Below are 18,548 nucleotides of genomic sequence, written 5' to 3' on the forward strand. Positions count from 1 at the left end.
TAAAAAAGAACTTTCGCAATCCTTTAAAACACCACTGTTAAACCTCATTACATTAAACATACAAGTACAAGTGAACATTTAATTACATTTTGTTTTTAATTTTTAGGGAACAGGGGAAGCCACTCTCAGTCTTAGCTGGATAACTGGTTATGTTGTGTAGGTAACCCGAGTCGTCCTCAAAATACGTCACACACCCGATGTCAGAGGGTGGGGGTGATATTTAGTGACGACGGGTGGGGAATATGGGGGGGGGGGGGTGGATCAATATCAGCTTTTCCTCCCTATACTTGTCGGGGGAGGGGTGGCATGAGCGTAACAAAATGTAGTTACGCCGTTGGAAGGCTTGCCGATTTACAGCACAAGAAACATTGTTACGGTGGTTTCAATGGCGTTCTTGTGAATATTAATTTAACAATTATTAATGATAATGGTATAGAGTAGGTCTAAATTTTACTCGGAATTAGGAGAATTTAAAAAAATAAATATCTGTACAGATTCACTGAAGAATGGGCCAAATAAAACTTGAGTTGTCTTAAAACAGTATCTTTTTTATCTGGCACAACATAGTCTGGATCTAGGTCCAGAGCGGGTGGCGTAACTGTTGGACTTGCCATTCGAGATTGTAACTCCACATAAACTGATAGTCCGTATGCTCGTTCAGTGGCCCGCTACTTCTTCGATGAGGCTCTAACTAGTGGCGCTGTGATGCCAGGAAATGACGTCGCTTCACTCAGTGGGAAAGTTTTAACAAAATGGGACTGGCAACAGCTGGTAGTTGAGCGCGGGGATGATCCCTCTGTAACGTCCTGAAACACAAGACATGTTTGAATTGATTCTTTAAATTTAAATTGAAAGACTATGTTTTTACATTAACTTTTAGGTTTTTCTCGAATAATTTGCTACACCAGGAAGTTGGTTAAATGTATGTCACAAGATTTGTAACAAGCAGTAAATTTCTGGCACTATATGCATATATGCCTAGTCTTACTAACAGATGAGCTTCCCCCCCCCCCTTCCCCCGGATACGCTATTGACCACAGGCCTTATATCATTACTCAAATCCAACAACCCTTCCAGCAGGATGTCACTGATGAACATAGGACAATTTATTATTTAGTCTTTAATATACAACCTACATGTGTACATGAAATCAAGAGAGACAACTTCAATGAATTCCCACACTGAACAAAAGAATCAAACATACGTGTCACAAATGTCATGATGCATCAATTATTCTTTTATTATAATAGTAAATAAAATATGTCACTTAAATATGTGAATCAGTGTTGTTTTTAAGTATATTAATAATTTAAATTTATTTTATTTTGGAAAAAAAAAGACTAGAATTTTAAAAATAATTTTATTTTTTATTTTAGACCAACCATTGGATACATGTTGCTGACGGTGAAAGATCTATAATCAGCGTCGTTTTTTTTTTTTTTTTTTAAATTTCCTCTTTTAATAAAAAGAATACATCTTGGAAACTTAGCTGAAGAGACAAATCATCCTTGTAATATGACATGATGAATCACATTTTCAATTCTCTTTCATATCCAAACTTTAGGTCTAATCCGAAATTTAATAATACACTATTTTAAATTTCAGGCTTTGGGCATTAAATCAGACATTTTGTATTATTTGAAAACATTGACCTACATAAGTCGATGGGAATGAAAGTATGTGTAAGAATGAAACTGTAGTATTGTAAATTAAATCTCCATCAGTCCCCGTGCGTTGATGATGCATACTGTTATTCTACAGCGTACAGCCGACGTTAACATTACACATCTAAGAAATGTTCATCCATATTCTCTATTTCATCCTTCGTTATATTAATTGTTATATCCACTCTACCCTACATCTACCGTCACTAGCACATCCACTCAATCCATCTTTATTAAAACTACCCATCAAGCATTGCCGTTTCTCACCAACACAAGTGACATTGTCTTCGTACAAGGAGTCCCGTGGGAAATCACGACAATAGGCATATGAACAGAGAGGGGGCATTCATTATATTGTAAGCATTGAGTCATTGCGATAAATTGATCGCAGGGACAAACTCACAAATATTATTGATCATTAGCACGGTGGGGTGGGGTAGAAGTGGGAGATGGGGTGGAGAACCCGAGCAAACAACTCGCACACATTCCAGCGGCACCGAGAGTATCCCGTCTCCATGGTAAATTTGGGTGGCGTCTGTTGCTATTGGCACACGTGACTCGCGTCGTTCAAATATTGGGTCATTAACCGAGTTTGTACTGTATCAAGCATGGGGTTTGTATTGTATCAAGCACGGGGTTTGTACTGTATCAAGCATGGGGTTTGTACTGTATCCAGCACGGAGTTTGTACTGTATCAAGCATGGGGTTTGTACTGTATCAAGCACGGGGTTTGTACTGTATCAAGCATGGGGTTTGTATTGTATCAAGCACGGGGTTTGTACTGTATCAAGCATGGGGTTTGTACTGTATCAAGCACGGGGTTTGTACTGTATCAAGCACGGGGTTTGTACTGTATCAAGCACGGGGTTTGTACTGTATCAAGCATGGGGTTTTTGAAATAAAAATAGCTCAGTTTTAGCAGATCGATTTTCCTCACTCAATGAAAGACAGCTGTTTTCAATAACTTGATAGAGGTCAACATTTGAGATAAAAACATCCTGTCAGGATGTACTACAGCAGCGGCTGACCAGCGTTTCTTCCAGACTTTTTTCTCCGGGGGAGGGGGGGGGGGGACGACGACGACTTGATTTTTCTTTTTACAAACAACCGTCATATTTCCCATCAAACACTGCGCATCTAAGGTGAGGAAATGGCCCGTCTAACTTAAACTTATGGCCAAACTACAGCGTAAAGATGGCCAAACTACAGCGTGAAGATGGCCAAGCTACAGATGGCCTGCTTGGCGAGGAAACAACTAATCTAGTGAGAGATTAGTCCGTATTGTGAACTCTGATTACCAGCTGACGCTAATCCTAATACGTTTTCATACTTAACAGCGTACCTTCAATTACGGATTGTGTTTAGGTATTCGAAAACACGCTATCTGATACTCTATTAGCATGACATACAGACGGACAGACAGACAGAAATAGAAACTGACAAACAGACAGACAGATAGGCAGACAGACAGACAGAGAGGCAGGTAGGCAGGCAGAAAAGCAGGCAAGCATACAAACAGACACACACACACACCAACACACACAATGTGTATGCTGGGTAGCCTATGTATGGGCAAAAAATGGGAGAAACTTTCCGGCTAGACAACGTACGTCTACTGCCGTCAACGCCACTGTTACCGACTATCACAACACTTCACATAACGTGAACAGGGAGGTAAGCACATCATCATCAACCAAACATGTTCACAAGCACATCATCATCAACCAAACATGTTCACAACACCCGCATCTATTTATAGAACAAGGTAGTCATACACCGTTCACTAATTCGTTACCACGTCTTGTATGAGCGTGTGCATGTTGCAGTAATCAAAGGGTGGTGACGTCATCAGGGGGGGTGGTGATGTCATCACTCTTGTCACGCTCTGAGTTATGCACACACAATACTCGAATACATGAATCCTGAACATATGGTACTCGAACATAGAGTACTCGAATACCTGAATCCTGAACAGGGTACTCGAATACTTGAAACCTGAACATAGTGTACTCGAATACCTGAATCCTGAACATAGGGTACTCGAGAACCTGAATCCTGAACATAGGGTACTCGAATACCTGAATCCTGAACATAGGGTACTCGAATACCTGAATCCTGAACATAGGGTACTCGAATACCTCCCACAGTGCAGAGAGTACGAGAATAGTGCACTGACTAAAGCCATAAATGAAGTTTTGCTGGCTTTCTGTTAAATTACTCAGATTTAAACCTTTACTTAGCTAGCTAAATTAAAAAGTTAAATAAGGCAAGATAATCCATTACGGTCGCTAAATTAAAATAGTAGGCCCACATCAATGGAAAAAAAGATAATTTAAATCACGAGCTAAATAAGAAGTTAAAAGCTTTGATCTTTGAACACAATGAAACAAAAGGTTATTTTTAGGTCATCGACTGGGAGAAAATTTCGTGACAACTACAATGTCCCAGTTACTTTACATCAACGTGGCATAGTCGCATCTCGCATGTGTTGATTAAAAGAAAAAAAAATTGAAATCGAGAATGTAATCTTACCTGTTATAAAATAATATTTCCTACAAAAGACCTTATATTATTTTACACTTCCAGGAACTCCCCTAAAATCTCGGCATTATTTGGTTCGTCAGCTACTTTTGTTTTTAATTAAATTATTTAAAAAAAACCTTATTAAAAATAAATTGCTTCTTCTTTATTAAAACTTATTTAGTGTTTTAAAAACCAGTCAATTATTTCTTGATCATATACTTCCAAGCATTCTCATGTTAAAAACAAATGTGTCAAAATAATACAAAAGAAAAACGAGGCAGAGTTATACAACATTGCTCAATTCAAACCTCTTACATGACTTATTTGTGAGTAATGGATTACTGTGAGTAACCGAACTTAGGTGTGAGTTACGGAACCTTGCTGTGAAGTTTCTGACTATCACAACAACAAAAAAACCCAACAAAATGCTTAAAGATTGAAGTGCTAGAAGTACTATGACGCTAATTTAAGTACATGTCTTTTATCGATACAGTTAATAAAATAGTCTACTATTTTTAAACAATCAATACCGTACTTTTAATAATAAATTATAAGCCATTAAAATATAAAATTACTAAAACGAGATGGTAAATATATGCAGCGCTATTATTAATAGTATTAACATAATCCACGGTTGGAGAGGGTGGGCTAATTAAACAACAGCTGTAGCAGCAGGCACTGTTATAGGTGTATACATGAGTACTGTTACACCTGACGCTACTGACATGTGATGATACGGACAGTTAACTTCTCTCATGATATTGACACGTGATGATACGGACAGGTAACTTCTCTCATGATACACGTGATGATACGGACAGGTAACTTCTCTCATGATACACGTGATGATACGGACAGGTAACTTCTCTCATGATACATGTGATGACACGGACAGGTAACTTCTCTCATGATATTGACTCGTGATGATACGGACAGGTAACTTCTCTCATGATGCACGTGATGATACGGACAGGTAACTTCTCATGATACACGTGATGATACGGACAGGTAACTTCTCTCATGATACACGTGATGATACGGACAGGTAACTTCTCATGATACACGTGATGATACGGACAGGTAACTTCTCTCATGATACACGTGATGATACGGACAGGTAACTTCTCTCATGATACACGTGATGATACGGACAGGTAACTTCTCTCATGATACACGTGATGATACGGACAGGTAACTTCTCTCATGATACATGTGATGACACGGACAGGTAACTTCTCTCATGATATTGACTCGTGATGATACGGACAGGTAACTTCTCTCATGATACACGTGATGATACGGACAGGTAACTTCTCTCATGATACACGTGATGATACGGACAGGTAACTTCTCTCATGATACATGTGATGACACGGACAGGTAACTTCTCTCATGATAATGAGGAGTATAATTACAGACAGGTGGGGATAGTTTTAGAAAAACTACTGACAGGTGACAACTGATAGGTGACCGCTGACAGGTGACCTTACTAACAGGTGACCTTACTAACAGGTGACCTAACTGACAATTGACGTTACAGATAAATAAGGTTGCTGACGGGTGACCTTTCTGTCAGGTGACAGGTAAACAAAACAAACGTTGCTAAGATAGACCATAGTTTTTTTTATTGTTTTTTTTTTTTAAATTTTTTTTTAGAAACATAGTACTCAATTATTTAAACTCATAACCTTAAGTTTATGTCTCTTGTCTACATCAACCAGCCATCGTTTCCATCCAGTTTTCCACTTTCGCATAAAATACTACGTAGCAAAAAGAAAATAGCCTACCAACTACACCTGGGAATACTGTTAACACTCTGTTATTTGCACACACACACACAATTATTTTCCCCACAGAGTTGTTATAACTATAAGTATCATTCCCACAAAACTCGACCCTAGGTTCAACCAATTACTCAAAGTATGGCATTACCTCCCTTATATTATTTCAAACCGGTTCCCTCCCTTGTACTATTACACCATACCTACACACAAAAGCTTTTATTTGTCGCACTAGATTAACATAAATACACACTGCTCTCATTATATCGAATTTCTCATAAATTATACATCCGTTTACTAAAAAAACCACCGGAAAAGGGGGGGGGGGGGGTATTGTAATAAAAAAAGTGACAAGCATGTGAGTAATATTTGAAATCGATGTTGGTGTGTTCAGTCACACCCAGCGATGTTGGTGTGTTCAGTCACATCCAGCGACTAGCTCATGTTGGTGTGTTCAGTCACACCCAGCGATGTTGGCGTGTTCAGTCACACCCAGCGACTAGCTCATGTTGGTGTGTTCAGTCACACTCAGCGACTAGCTCATGTTGGTGTGTTCAGTCACACCCAGCGACTAGCTCATGTTGGTGTGTTCAGTCACACCCAGCGACTAGCTCATGTTGGTGTGTTCAGTCACACCCAGCGATGTTGGTGTGTTCAGTCACACCCAGCGATGTTGGTGTGTTCAGTCACACCCAGCGATGTTGGTGTGTTCAGTCACACCCAGCGATGTTGGTGTGTTCAGTCACACCCAGCGATGTTGGTGTGTTCAGTCACACCCAGCGATGTTGGCGTGTTCAGTCACACCCAGCGACTAGCTCATGTTGGTGTGTTCAGTCACACTCAGCGACTAGCTCATGTTGGTGTGTTCAGTCACACCCAGCGATGTTGGTGTGTTCAGTCACACCCTGCGACTAGCTCATGTTGGTGTGTTCAGTCACACCCAGCGATGTTGGTGTGTTCAGTCACACCCAGCGACTAGCTCATGTTGGTGTGTTCAGTCACACCCAGCGACTAGCTCATGTTGGTGTGTTCAGTCACACCCAGCGACTAGCTCATGTTGGTGTGTTCAGTCACACCCAGCGACTAGCTCATGTTGGTGTGTTCAGTCACACCCAGCGATGTTGGTGTGTTCAGTCACACCCAGCGACTAGCTCATGTTGGTGTGTTCAGTCACACCCAGCGACTAGCTCATGTTGGTGTGTTCAGTCACACCCAGCGACTAGCTCATGTTGGTGTGTTCAGTCACACCCAGCGACTAGCTCATGTTGGTGTGTTCAGTCACACCCAGCGACTAGCTCATGTTGGTGTGTTCAGTCACATCCAGCGATGTTGGTGTGTTCAGTCACACCCAGCGACTAGCTCATGTTGGTGTGTTCAGTCACACTCAGCGACTAGCTCATGTTGGTGTGTTCAGTCACACCCAGCGATGTTGGTGTGTTCAGTCACACCCTGCGACTAGCTCATGTTGGTGTGTTCAGTCACACCCAGCGACTAGCTCATGTTGGTGTGTTCAGTCACATCCAGCGATGTTGGTGTGTTCAGTCACATCCAGCGACTAGCTCATGTTGGTGTGTTCAGTCACACCCAGCGATGTTGGCGTGTTCAGTCACACCCAGCGACTAGCTCATGTTGGTGTGTTCAGTCACACCCAGCGACTAGCTCATGTTGGTGTGTTCAGTCACACCCAGCGATGTTGGTGTGTTCAGTCACACCCTGCGACTAGCTCATGTTGGTGTGTTTAGTCACACCCAGCGACTAGCTCATGTTGGTGTGTTCAGTCACACCCAGCGATGTTGGTGTGTTCAGTCACACCCTGCGACTAGCTCATGTTGGTGTGTTCAGTCACACCCAGCGACTAGCTCATGTTGGTGTGTTTAGTCACACCCAGCGACTAGCTCATGTTGGTGTGTTTAGTCACACCCAGCGATGTTGGTGTGTTCAGTCACACCCTGCGACTAGCTCATGTTGGTGTGTTCAGTCACACCCAGCGACTAGCTCATGTTGGTGTGTTTAGTCACACCCAGCGACTAGCTCACGTACAGCGATGTTACATTGACGTTTATCTGATGTGGTCTACACCAGTGTACAGTGACTAAGTCTGTCACAGGTTGTCTGTCTCTTTTAAACATACACTTATACCCATAAACACACGCATTTACACACATATACACAATATTTACAAATATATATAGGCATTCATATATATATATATATATATATATATATATATATATATATATATATATATATATATATATATATATATATATATAGGTATATATATATATATATATATAGGTATATATATATATATATATATATATATAAATATATATATATATATATATATATATATATATATATATATATATATAAAGAGAGAGTGAGAGAGAGATACCCTTTGAACATAAATTGGGGTGTCCGCCCCGGATGCCAACATGGTTAGCTACGCCCCTGGGTCAAGTTGTTGCCAACTCCCAACTACCCAAAAACCAGATGGGGAAATGAAACCACATAGGAGCGCGATAGGAACAAAGGGAAACAATCCTGTAAGGCAGCTCTTTTAAACCAAACTGCAAATGGATAAGAAAGGGATCATAACTCGAGTTCAAGCTAAAAATAAACACTTGTTACGGAAAAATTTAACTTTCAAAAGCTAAAAAGAAAAATATGTGTTTTTCCGTCGACCAAAATAATGAGGATAAAATAACTCTTTATTCTTAACTACACGATTACGTCGACTTGCCTGCCCTAGCTGAACTGTAGACACAAACTGGATTACCGCCCTGTTTGATCAGCTGTAATTAGATGCAGGGAGATAACCCAATCATCAGCTCGGCCAAAGTGGGGTATCAACAAAGTAGCCTTGTTGTAAGGCAAGGGAAATGGGTTATTTGTTTGCAATTGTCTCGTTTAATACACGTTTAGTCAAGTTTTTGGATATTCTTATTTGTATGCGATTAGGAAATTATTGTAATGAATGCACAACCACACAGTTATACTTGAATATCCTCGTTCACATTCACGTATTACATGAATATGCATAGTTATAAACAGTTAGGTAGACCCATAAACCTTTTCTCTTTAATACACACACACAAACATAACAAGTACTTCAGCGCACAAACATCTGTACATAAGGAAACCTACATATACCTGCATGTGTAAGCGGAATGTGTCATCATGTAAGAGCACTTGTGTAAATATAGTACACAGATGATGTAATTAAGGTACACATGAGGTAATTAAGAACAAGCTCGTTAGCATTGCACGGCGAACCACGCATGGTATTAATGGATGTCAACATGACAATGCAGCGGTATTTCTGCAGCTATTTTTAAAAAAAAAAGGAATCTTACAGACCTACATCCCCCACCCCCCTCTACTCAACACACATAAAAATTCCGGCATCTCGCCACATTGTATTAACGCCTCACACTAGTACAGAAACGTAGTTTTTCCCTGTGTACGCAGAACACATATTAACTTCATTCCAAGACAGATTGTCTAGTAGGTGCAGCTAACCTACTTTACGTAACTAATTTATTACCACTGATTTTGAGCTAGTCGCTTATTTTATACTGCGGGAGTTGCATCGATATTGGGTTTTTTTGTTGTTTGTTTTATAATTAGACAATGTGTATAATACTAGTGTCTGTTAAACGTTGCATTAAAGGCCTATATATATATATATATATATATATATATATATATATATATATATATATATATATATATATATATATATATATATATATATATATATATATATATATATATATATATGCACAGACCTATACATATTTATATGTACATTTATATTTAATATACACTCTTATATATATATATATATATATATATATATATATATATATATATATATATATATATATATATATTTATATACTGCAATCAAGCAAGCCCCTGCTAATCTCAGGAAAAAAAATGTATTGATCTAAGAGTTAACCCTCTTGAACTTAAAGTGTGTGAATTATCTTTTCCTGGCGTGTAGCAGACGCGAAAACACACGTTTTCACAAGATCAGACGACAGTAAGTAATATCAATGTTTGTCTAGTTAACGGAAAAAATAAAACTGGGAGGAGGAAATGGGGGGGGGGGGGGGTTAGAAAGGTAGACACGATATCTGTTCATCGTTCTAATGAAGAATTGTTCAGGTATGTACATCCCATGTCAGTTGTTAGATTGTATTTCGTTGCATCAGAATTGTAAAGGAGGATCTAAGGATTGGATTGGGGTTAGGGTTGAATTTGGGACAGGATTGTATTGGGATCATGATTGTGTTGGGGGTCATGATTGTGTTCGGGTCATGATTGTGTTGGGGTCGGGGTTGTATTGTTTGGGGTCAGGAGTTTGTATATTTGATTAGTCATACTGGGGTATTGTGTATATCTTGCAAGATTGGCATGTTTAATTTATAACTTTTGATCTTGCGACGGTTATTGACCTTAAGGTTGTTGATCTACTCAGTGGCGTCGCTAGGTCGGGTGTTACCCGGTGCGGCACCTCATGGTGTCACCCCCTCCTTCTTTTTTTCTATGTAAGTTTTGCAGATGGTGTCTACCCCCCCCCCCCCCCCCCCTCTTATTCATTAACTGGCAAAAACATATTTATTCTATGTGTGATGACGCAAGATTACGTCAGACATGTTTAGCAGATATAGGTTAGCAGAAACAGACTATAGGCCTAGTTGGTTGGTTAGAGAGGCCAATGGGCGCACAGGGCTGACCGGTCACGTGGGACGGTCATGGGACGGTCAGCTGACCACTGAAGCGTGGGCCACTGTTAGGCCGGGAGATCATGATTAGTTAGCGGGGGCAGTTGATAGGTAGCTAGCGAAGAGTAGAGAAGGTGTTAGGTAGCGGCAGAGACGGCCGAGAATGTAGATAGTTAGGAGATCATGATTAGCTAGCGAAGCTAGAAGGTGTTAGGTTGTAGAATGTAGAGAACAGTTAGTGTTAGGATTGGTCATGGGAGTGCGTAGTAGTAGGTAGCATGTGGTATGAACAGTCAGTAGTAGAAGTAAATAGTACAGTGTAGATCAGTTAGGTAGAAACTTGAACATATATATCATTTTAATAAAGAACAATTATAGTTGAACTTGAACTGTGCGTTATTGGATTCATTCGTTCCGCCTTCTTAAAAAAATCCCCACCCTCACAACTGGTACATCTAGTAGAACCACAAACAAGATCCTCATTTCGTACCATCACGACTGGTGGTAACCATCATCAAAACACCTGTACCCTCACAACTGGTGGAGCGCGTGTCGAGTACAGGAAAGACTGTATATCGGGTTACTCATGACGGAGTACATCTGGTGTACAGCTTTCTTCAACTCAACACAACAGCGGGTTTCTTCAACCGGAACGAGTTTGGATTAACAACACAAGGAAACAGTCAACATGTCCAAAAAGATAAGTACCTTCCAAAATTTTTTTTAAACGTTTGGGTTTAGACCTGTGCTGGATATTTGGTGCCAGCGGTTTTTCTGCCTCTTTCTTATCTGTTTCTTCAACCACACTACCCTTAAAAATGCCTCCATTGTACGAAGTGGGCACTAAAACTGAGCTTAAGTCAGGCCTAGAAGAGTCAGGTAGAATTGATAACTCGTTACTAGATATAAATGTTCAGAATACAGTCAAAGTGAAAAGCAATTCAAGAACTATTGAGGATCCAGATATTCTGGATGAATTGATTATTAGGCTTGGACAATAAACGACAACAGAAAATCGAGACTGGTTATTAACTGTTAAAGAATTTGACGCAAAAACTCTAGATGATCCAGATGCTATGGAAGATTTGATCAATAGAATTGTAGATTATAAGGTAACCGGAGATCCAGATTCCTTGTTAAACGAAGAAGAATATGATGCAAAGAAAGATGCCGAGTTAGCAAAGAAACTTGCCGGAATTAAAGAAGAAACAGAAAGAATTCGTAAAGAAAGAGAAAAAATGAGAGAACTTCGCCAAGCCAAACAAGAAACGGTGCAAAGTTTAGATACTAATAATAACAACCAGATAGCCCAAACAACATTTTACTATTCCTACGACTCAGATTCAGATGACACGTTCAGTGAAGCAAGCGAAATACCTACTACAAAAAGTGAAACACCACATACACTCCAAAAACATAATAGCGCAAATCACAACATTCAGATTAACTACAGTCAACAAAAACACAATTACAGTGTCAGATGCTACTATTGTAATAGAACAGGCCACAAACAAATAAATTGCAGAATACGATATTATGATAGACGCCAACAAGATGCACAACGCAACAGACCAAAATATAGACAGATAAATAGAATAGCTTTTATGTCATCGTTTACAGAAGCCAGTAGAAGAACAGACATATTTAGATCAAAAGTCAATAACAAATACGCAACATCAATTAGGGATACACTATGCTCCACAGTGGCAGTACGTAACACATTCGTACAACACCACCAATACACAGGCAGAACACAACTTGTCCACAGTTCAAGAGGCAACACATATGTTTGGCCAACAGCTATAGTCACCATAGCCACACCCTCAGTGTGTAAAACAGTTGAAGCAGTTGTTTTCAAAAACGGGCCATACGATATGATATTAGGCAACATTACAGGAGTGAAGCAATTTAATGTAGAATTATTGAGCCACAAGCAACAAATAAACAAGCAGCCCAGTATTCGAGACAACGAAAAAGTAGACGAATTGCAATTCAAAACGGACAAGTTGATAGAAAAAATTAACGAGGTTATTGAGGATCATTCTATAAAGATTACCGAGATTGGTGCAGTTGTTCTTAACTTAAGACTTCAGAACGACACAGTCAGTAATAGATTGCTGAGATTGGAGAAATCGGTAAACAATGAATCAGAGGAATATGTAACAAGGAATTTGATAGCAGACAGAGAGCACGGTTACTCCTGGTCAGCGTTAAACCAGATGACCCCATCAACACACATACACAAACACAAGTATAGTAATCATAGACCATGTGAAGGCTCGCAACACCTTTGTCCACACCGAGCCCCGCCCTATCGGTCCTAGTGTGGTATCTGGTATATTAATGCCTGGATAGAATTTGACCTGGACCGCCCCCACTGATGATTTGAATAATGAACATTATGGTGAAGTCAAGTCGAGGTTTTTTTGTATGAATCTAAGTCGCCGAGAAATTGGCGCGAAGTCAAAGAAGTTATTCGAAGTCAGTTAAGTCAGTCAATAAGTTATTGAAGTCGTAGTTGAGGTCATAGTGACGTTGTTGGAGTCATGTTGCAGTCAAAGAAAAGTCTTTGAAGTTATATTACAGTCGTTGAGGTCATAGTGAAGAAGTGAAATCGTCGAAGTTATAGTGAAGTCTTGGAAATCAAAGTGATGTCGTTGAAGTCTTTGAAGTCAAAGTAAAGTCTTTGAAGTCATATTGAAATTGTTGAAGACAAAGTGAAGTCTTTGAAGTCATATTGAAGTCGTTGAAGTCAAAGTGAAGTCTTTGAAGTCATATTGAAGTCGTTGAAGTCAAAGTGAAGTCTTTGAAGTCATATTGAAGTTGTTGATGTCAAAGTGAAGTCTTTGAAGTCATATTAAAGTCGTTGAAGTCAAGGAAAAGTCTTTGAAGTCAAAGTGAAGACGTTTAAGTCGTCGAAGTTTAAGTCGGTCAGAGAAGTCTTTTAAGTTGAATTGAAGTGAAGTCGTCGAGGTCAAGTTAGTCTTCAAAGTGAAGTTAGTCGTCAAGTTGAAGTAATTGAAGTCGTCAAAGTGGAATCAGTCGTTAAATTGAAGTCAGTCGAGTTACTGAAGTCGAAGTGAAATAAGTCAAGTTACTGAAGTCAGTCGAGTTACTGAAGTCAAAGTGAAATAAGTCAAGTTACTGAAGTCAAAAGTGAAGTCAGTCATGAAGTCAAGCCAGCCAGTTTTTTGTCAGAAGTCAGTTAGTGAGAGCTGCTCCACTATATGATCACGTGTTGAAATGGCACGATACACACTCACATGTCTATTCTTTTTGTGAAGCTATTTCTATGCTCTAGTAGTGTTTACGTCTATTGAGTTTATTAGGCTTTACAGATTGCTGTTAGATTAGAGTGTACTGATTTTTTATTTGGTTAATTTTGTAATGTTATTTTTTAATGTTTGTTATACCGCCAGACAAATGTTCAGCACGTATAAATTTGGGATTGAGTTTTTTTTTTAAATGGAAGGTACCTCTGTCTGAATACTTGTCTGCGCGGGCACTAAGATGGTCACGTAAAGCCATTACTCATAATCTCGTAATACAATTTTCAGACCCACCAACGCTTACACAGAATGAGACGAGATAAAGCAAACACTTCAAAGAGTGCCGCCACCTGAAGCCCTGATTACGTTGAATTACCTGGACAGCGAACAGCCCTGCTGAACAGAGAATTGCCCTGGTCAAGACAGCGGACGCATCGCCACCGCTTCGCCCCCGCACTGGGGTTGAATAACAGACCGCCAGCTACGTACACCTACGTCGGCAGATACAAAAGGTAGAAGACCCATCGTCCAAGTTCCCAGCGTCGGAACGTTACGTCATTGTTCGCCACCGCATCAGACAGCTCCAGTTCATCGTATAACCACTCTACGTGGACGTCTCAACCAGCGTTGAGATGAGATTGTTGCGTCATCACATTGACCAACGAAGTTACGCATACACCCGCCTCACGGGAATTTACATCAAAACTTGCCACAACCCACCCACCACAGAGGAACGACAACAATTACATAACTTACACATACACTTACACTGCTCGCTGAGCCGTTCAACCAGTTACACATTCTACTAAGATTAGCTCAAGGCCAGTACACGACAACCTAGCCAGAACTGAGTTGCACATGATTGGATTCACACATAACATAACATAGAATTACATTATCAAGCAGAAACACTACAGACGTCAGGATACCTACACAAGAACGAAAACAATGACATTTTTTTTTCAGGAACACAGACACAAGATTTTATGTTTTTGTAAACTGTGCTGTCCCATTTTGTATTTGATTTACATGATTGATGTTAGGGATAGAATAGATTAGTAAGATAGATAGTTGTTGATGTATTAGATTAGTAGTAGACGCTGAAAAATATAATTTGTCAGCTACAGAAAGGGAGGGAGATATGTGATGACGCAAGATTACGTCAGACATGTTTAGCAGATATAGGTTAGCAGAAACAGACTATAGGCCTAGTTGGTTGGTTAGAGAGGCCAATGGGCGCACAGGGCTGACCGGTCACGTGGGACGGTCATGGGACGGTCAGCTGACCACTGAAGCGTGGGCCACTGTTAGGCCGGGAGATCATGATTAGTTAGCGGGGGCAGTTGATAGGTAGCTAGCGAAGAGTAGAGAAGGTGTTAGGTAGCGGCAGAGACGGCCGAGAATGTAGATAGTTAGGAGATCATGATTAGCTAGCGAAGCTAGAAGGTGTTAGGTTGTAGAATGTAGAGAACAGTTAGTGTTAGGATTGGTCATGGGAGTGCGTAGTAGTAGGTAGCATGTGGTATGAACAGTCAGTAGTAGAAGTAAATAGTACAGTGTAGATCAGTTAGGTAGAAACTTGAACATATATATCATTTTAATAAAGAACAATTATAGTTGAACTTGAACTGTGCGTTATTGGATTCATTCGTTCCGCCTTCTTAAAAAAATCCCCACCCTCACAACTGGTACATCTAGTAGAACCACAAACAAGATCCTCATTTCGTACCATCACGACTGGTGGTAACCATCATCAAAACACCTGTACCCTCACACTATGTCTTGCAATTTTTTTTTGTCACCCGGTGCGGTTCGCACCCCTCGCCTCACGACGCCTTATGTTGTTTTTTTTACCTACTGATATTGACCTATTGAACTACTGACCATGGGTTATAGAAATACAGAACTTCGGTTATAAAACAAATGACCTAGGGTTATAAAACAAATGACCTAGGGTTATAAAGCAACGGACCTTGGGTTATAGAACTACTGACCTTGGGAGATGTGTGGTTGCAGCCCTTTGCTCCCCAGGGGCCATAAAGGAATGATGATGACCTTGGGTCATAACCCAACTGACCTTGGGATATATAACTACTGACCTTGGTTCATAAACTAACTGACCTTGGGCTATAGAACTACTGACCTTAGGCTATTGAACAACTGACCTTGGGCTATAAAACAACTGACCTTGTTTTATAGAACTACTGACCTTGGGTCATAAACCAACTGACCTTGTGTTATAGATCAACTGACCTTGGGTTAACATGAAGCTCTGTCTGTGGAAGAGCCTGTGGTCGCTGGGGATGGACGGCCGTCTTCTGGCGATGTGACTCACGTCTGGCCGTCTTAGGCTGGACACCAGCCGTGGTCCCGTTGATAAACTCGGCGTACCTCTGGTCAAGAGAGATCAGAGAGATAGAGAGAGGGGGAGAGAGATAGATAGATAGGTCAGAGATCAGAGAGAGATAGAGAGATCAGAGAGATAGAGAGAGGGGGAGAGAGATAGATAGATAGGTCAGAGATCAGAGAGAGATAGAGAGATCAGAGAGATAGAGAGAGGGGGAGAGAGATAGATAGAGAGGTCAGAGAGATCAGAGAGAGATAGAGAGATCAGAGAGAGATAGAGAGAGGGGGAGAGAGATAGATAGAGAGGTCAGAGAGAGATAGAGAGATCAGAGAGAGATAGAGAGAGGGGGAGAGAGATAGATAGAGAGGTCAGAGAGATCAGAGAGAGAGACAGGGACATAGAGACAGAGATAGAGAGATGGAGAAAGAGACAGAGAGAGAGAGACAGGGATAGAGAGAGAGAGGGAGAGAGAGACAGAGAGAGACAGAGAGACAGGGATAGAGAGACAGGAAGATAGAGAGAGAGGGAGAGAGAGACAGAGATAGAGAGAGGGAGAGAGATACAGAGAGAGAGACAGGGATAGAGAGACAGGAAGATAGAGAGAGAGAGAGACAGAAAGAGACAGAGACAGAAAGGGGAATAAATAAGGTAGCCAGTTAAGATACGTGTAGTTGTAAAAGTTAAGAGTTGCATTCAGTTTCCTTTACATATAGTGTTGGAGTATGATTTAATTTCACCCCCCCCCCCACATCTCAACAAACCAACCAATATTTATGATAGTCTGGCTAATATATTTTTTATGTAAATAATATGTCTTAATGTTATAAAAAAAATTAATGAGCGAAATTTGACGTAATCAATTGTCATTTAATCATCAACAACAGCATTTCAATTCTGATACAGAAACGTTTTTTTTTTAATGCAGACATTTATTTTTACAAGCTTCAGCTAGAGGCAAACCAGTAATATGAACGCTGATTTTTATAAACTTCTTTTTTAATAAATGTCTGGATTTCTTGTGAAAGACCAATGCTACTATAAATACAATATATACCATTTTTAAATCAGTATTTTGTAAACTGATAGTTTTACTAACAATATAGGCTTATACAAATTACATAGGTGAAGCAAGAAAGAGTTTAGTTAAAAAGACAATGATAAAAAAGGAAGAATTTAGTTAAACGACGTTGTCAGAAAAGGAAGAGTTTGGTTAAACACTGACAGAAAAGGAAGAATTTAGTTAAACGACATTGTCAGAAAAGGAAGAGTTTAGTTAAACATGACAGGAAAGGAAGAATTTAGTTAAACACTGACAGAAAAGGAAAACTAGTTAAACACCGTCAGAAAGGGAAGAGTTTACCTGAAACTCCGGCGCCGAGAAAAGTTTGATCGTATTGTCAGGCACGGACGGAGATTTTTTGTCTTTAGATTTGCCCGTCACGTGACCTCCTTTCCGCGAGTGCCCGCTGTCCACGCCCTCCCCCGCCCCAAGGTCGGCGCCGACCGACCGTCCTTTGTGCCGCGAACAGCAGACGCAGCACAGGCAGAGGTCCCGCTGCAGACGGTGCTGTCTGTGAGCGTACCAGGAGGCCAGGGTGGCCATGACCCCCAGGACGATGAGGCCTATGCCGAATGCCTTGAGGACCGTCGAGTGGGGCGTGGCTCGCTTGAGGGCGTACACCATGAGGACAATGCCGATGTGGAGGAAGAGCAGCCCGGACAGAGCCGTGTAGGACCATAGCTCGTCTTTCAGATTTTTGGCGACGATTCTGGAACAGTTGGACCCCATCAAAGGCCAGAGTACAACCGCTGAGGTCTGTCACAACTGGTTGACACAAGTGTCAGGAACAGCCGCTGATGTATGTCACAACTGTACAACCACGGCTGTCACCAACAGCCGCTGAAGAAACATCACAACCATTTAAAAACATCCAGCTAAAATCCACATCCAACACAAGTCAATAGAAACTGGATATAGATCTAATCCTTATCCTGTAATCGCCATGTCTCGTTAGACGATAGAGATCATAACTAAAATAACTATGAGTAGTAGCGTCTAAGTTGTTGGTAAACAAATCCCAGCATTCAATGCGATGAACTTGCTATCTCGTCGGTTCCACTTCCGGGTGACTACAAGCAAGACGATGACAAAAAACACGCATTGTGTTTTAATAAAGATCAGGGGCTTGAACAGAGTCGTAATTAATCAAACTCGAGGTTAATTAGAA

The 18,548-nt window shown here is 40.5% G+C and overlaps 1 protein-coding gene across 1 annotated transcript; it reads right to left on the minus strand.

Annotated features, from left to right (window-relative positions):
• Positions 1 to 300: 300 nt before the first annotated feature.
• LOC131940646 (uncharacterized) lies at positions 301 to 18,310 on the minus strand. The gene is made up of 3 exons (XM_059299360.1): positions 17,681 to 18,310; positions 16,227 to 16,366; positions 301 to 806 (listed from the first exon to the last, which is right to left on the minus strand). The coding sequence occupies exons 1-3, from the start codon at positions 18,107 to 18,109 to the stop codon at positions 731 to 733; spliced, it is 645 nt and encodes a 214-aa protein (XP_059155343.1). The 5' UTR covers positions 18,110 to 18,310; the 3' UTR covers positions 301 to 730.
• Positions 18,311 to 18,548: the final 238 nt, after the last annotated feature.

Source organism: Physella acuta, unplaced genomic scaffold (assembly GCF_028476545.2).
Source record: "Physella acuta isolate Inbredline_101_S28 unplaced genomic scaffold, ASM2847654v3 ptg000023l, whole genome shotgun sequence".
Classification (NCBI taxonomy): Eukaryota; Metazoa; Mollusca; class Gastropoda; family Physidae; genus Physella; species Physella acuta.

Excerpts from the sequence above, each read along its gene's own strand:
- LOC131940646 (XM_059299360.1), bottom strand. The coding sequence starts at position 18,109 with ATGGGGTCCAACTGTTCCAGAATCGTCGCCAAAAATCTGAAAGACGAG. Across the intron at positions 16,367-17,680 it reads TCTCGGCGCCGGAGTTTCAG|AGGTACGCCGAGTTTATCAA; the intron begins GTAAACTCTTCC and ends TCTCTTGACCAG. Across the intron at positions 807-16,226 it reads GAGCTTCATGTTAACCCAAG|GACGTTACAGAGGGATCATC; the intron begins GTCAGTTGATCT and ends CTTGTGTTTCAG.